This window comes from Pistacia vera, unplaced genomic scaffold, assembly GCF_008641045.1.
Source record: "Pistacia vera cultivar Batoury unplaced genomic scaffold, PisVer_v2 Contig59, whole genome shotgun sequence".
In the NCBI taxonomy this organism is placed as follows: domain Eukaryota; kingdom Viridiplantae; phylum Streptophyta; class Magnoliopsida; order Sapindales; family Anacardiaceae; genus Pistacia; species Pistacia vera.
The window spans coordinates 484,728-487,249 of NW_022196434.1; the positions used below are offsets into that span (position 1 = coordinate 484,728).

The 2,522-nt window shown below is 36.3% G+C and overlaps 1 protein-coding gene across 1 annotated transcript; it reads right to left on the reverse strand.

Annotated features, from left to right (window-relative positions):
• Nucleotides 1–897: 897 nt before the first annotated feature.
• LOC116109745 (trans-resveratrol di-O-methyltransferase-like) lies at nt 898–2,208 on the reverse strand. Its single transcript, XM_031395978.1, has 2 exons — nt 1,435–2,208; nt 898–1,357 (listed from the first exon to the last, which is right to left on the reverse strand). Exons 1-2 carry the CDS (start codon nt 2,206–2,208, stop codon nt 1,052–1,054), a joined length of 1,080 nt encoding a protein of 359 aa, XP_031251838.1. The 3' UTR covers nt 898–1,051.
• Nucleotides 2,209–2,522: the final 314 nt, after the last annotated feature.

A 2,522-nucleotide genomic window follows, 5' to 3' on the forward strand; every position in this document is an offset into this window, starting at 1 on the left:
TGAGTGGTGTATACAATTTAAAGAAATGGAAAAGACGCATTTAGATGTTTCTGAAATGGAGATTTCTGCTTTCTTGGACCCATGAATAACTCCTGATGAATATGAAAGTTTTAATGTTTCTGGACAGGCTCACCTGATATGAAAAAATTATTGATATATTCTGTTGATTTTCGTGTTAAGTGGCCACTGGCCACAGAACCATGCAAAGCAATTCTTCCTACACTGATAATTTGAAACTGGTGACAAAGCTTCAAGTGATGAGGTGACACGAGTTTTTTTCTAAGTTGAAACGGAAAACTTTAAGAATGAATATGGTTTGTTATGTTGTAGAGCAATAAGGTAGCCAATATTTGTAAAACTGTTGACTAGAAACTATTACTATTGGAGTTGTGGTTTAATTATTTAGACAAAAACACATGTCTGTTTATTCTAGATCAAATCGTTGCAGTTTCCATATGATTTTTTTTTTTTTTTTNCATATGGGCTTCGGTTTCCTCCACAAAGGAAGTAACCCAGCCCAACATAAACAGTTTATGTACTTCATTTTTTGTTAATGAAAATCAGATTTTTCTCTTAAATTCTAGCTCTTAAATTTTCATGCTATAAAAGCAACTTAAGTTAGAAGGCTTTGTTGATGCTGACTGGGCCAGTAAATTCACAGATCGAAAGTCTACAGGGGGTTCCACAGAAGTTGCTTGGATTCTAAATTTGTTTCAAGAACTCCATATTACAGTATCTACAATTCCCATTCTATGGTGTGATAATCAAAGCGCTGATGCGCTGCGAATCCTGTATTTCAGGCACGGATAAAGAATTTGAGATTGATGTCCACTATGTGCAAAAATTAATTTCAACAAGGAAGGTTGCAGTTCAGTATTTTAAAAATCTAACTCTTAATTTTCATAATTTATTTAGATGTTGATACTATTTTATTTTTGAGGATAACAGAGATCGAAGGTACAATATTACAAATTTGTATTGGAATACAACAAAGTCCGTCCAAGCATTCGAGAATTAAACTTAACACACAAATATGATTTGAAATAAGAAATCAAGGGTAAAGCTCAATGAGAGACCTATGACCTATAATAGGAGTTGCCTTATAGTGGGTGAAACCGGCTTCCAAGAAGAGTTTGTTCCATTCTTTGAGGCTTCGTTCTTTGGCAACGGATAGCACAGACATCATGAACATATCAGTGCATAGCTGTGTCTCAACTGACTCCTTATCTTGCTTCTGTGTATCAATGATCATGTCAACAATAATTACCTTCCCTCCTTTATCTTTGCTTGGAATTACTTCTTTACACCTCTTTAGTATCTTCAAGCAATCTTCATCTCCCCATTCATGTAGAATCCACTGTATATTTTACATACCCTTAAAATTGAAGATGATAGGCAGGTAAAAACAAGAGCTAACAAAAATATTGAATTTACCTTGAGCAAAACTGCATCTGCTGAAGGTATTGACTGAAACATGTCGCCTCCAACAAAAGCTAAGTTCTTAGTTCCCTGCAAATTATCAACAATATGTGGAAGATCAAAAACAGTGCACTCAATTTCCGGAAAAGCTTTGGCTATGGCTTCGGCCATAGTTCCAGTTCCACCGCCCACATCAACCAGAGACTTGAACCCTTTAAAGACATCTTTAAAGTTTTCAATCAAATATCTTGATATCAACCGAGAGTCAGAGACCATGTTTTCGTAAAACAGGTTTCTAAGTCTAGGTTCCTCGGCTACACAATCCCAAAAGTTTTTCCCTCGAGCTGTCTCAAACACTGAGGAATCATCATTTCGTAACCATGTGCTTAAAAAAGTGAAGGAAGTTGTGAATATTGGATCAGCCACGAGAAGCACAAAGGGTGCTGCATTCATGGAGTTATCTTTAAGGAGGAGTCGAGAAGCGGGTGTAAGAAGATATAACTCTTCTTCCTGCTCATTTTGGTCAAGTTGTTGAGCAAAGAAGCCAGAGTGAACTAGAATGCGCATGAGGCGGAGAATGCAATGAGCTTTGTTTGCGTGAACCCCCAGTGCTGAAACTAGTTTAGAAAGAGTGATGGGTTGGCCTTCTTTGTGGATGATATCAGGAATCCCTAAATCAATAGCACATTTTAAGGACATGGAATTTACGTATTTGAAGGAATAATTCCACACCAAACCTAGAGCTTCACGTAGCTCAATAGCTCTACTCTCTCCAGTAATGGAATCCATTTTAGATTTTGCTTGGCATTCCCTCAACCTCAGCAGGTTTGTTTATATAGAAAATTTGTGTTAGGGGATTTTGAGAGATTTCTAGGTACGAGTGAGATGCCACTGTATCTTGCTTACGCTTCATAATGTTGATCATTATTTCCTTTTCATCATCTTTCACATGTCTGTTAATCAGAAGATTAATTAATTAATTAATTATTTCATCATCGAATTCTCCACTCACTACAAGTAACATTATTGTTGATTAAGTGGCATTTATCCCATACATAAGTAGTCTTGAAGGACAAGAGCTACAACACATTCAAATCTATTTA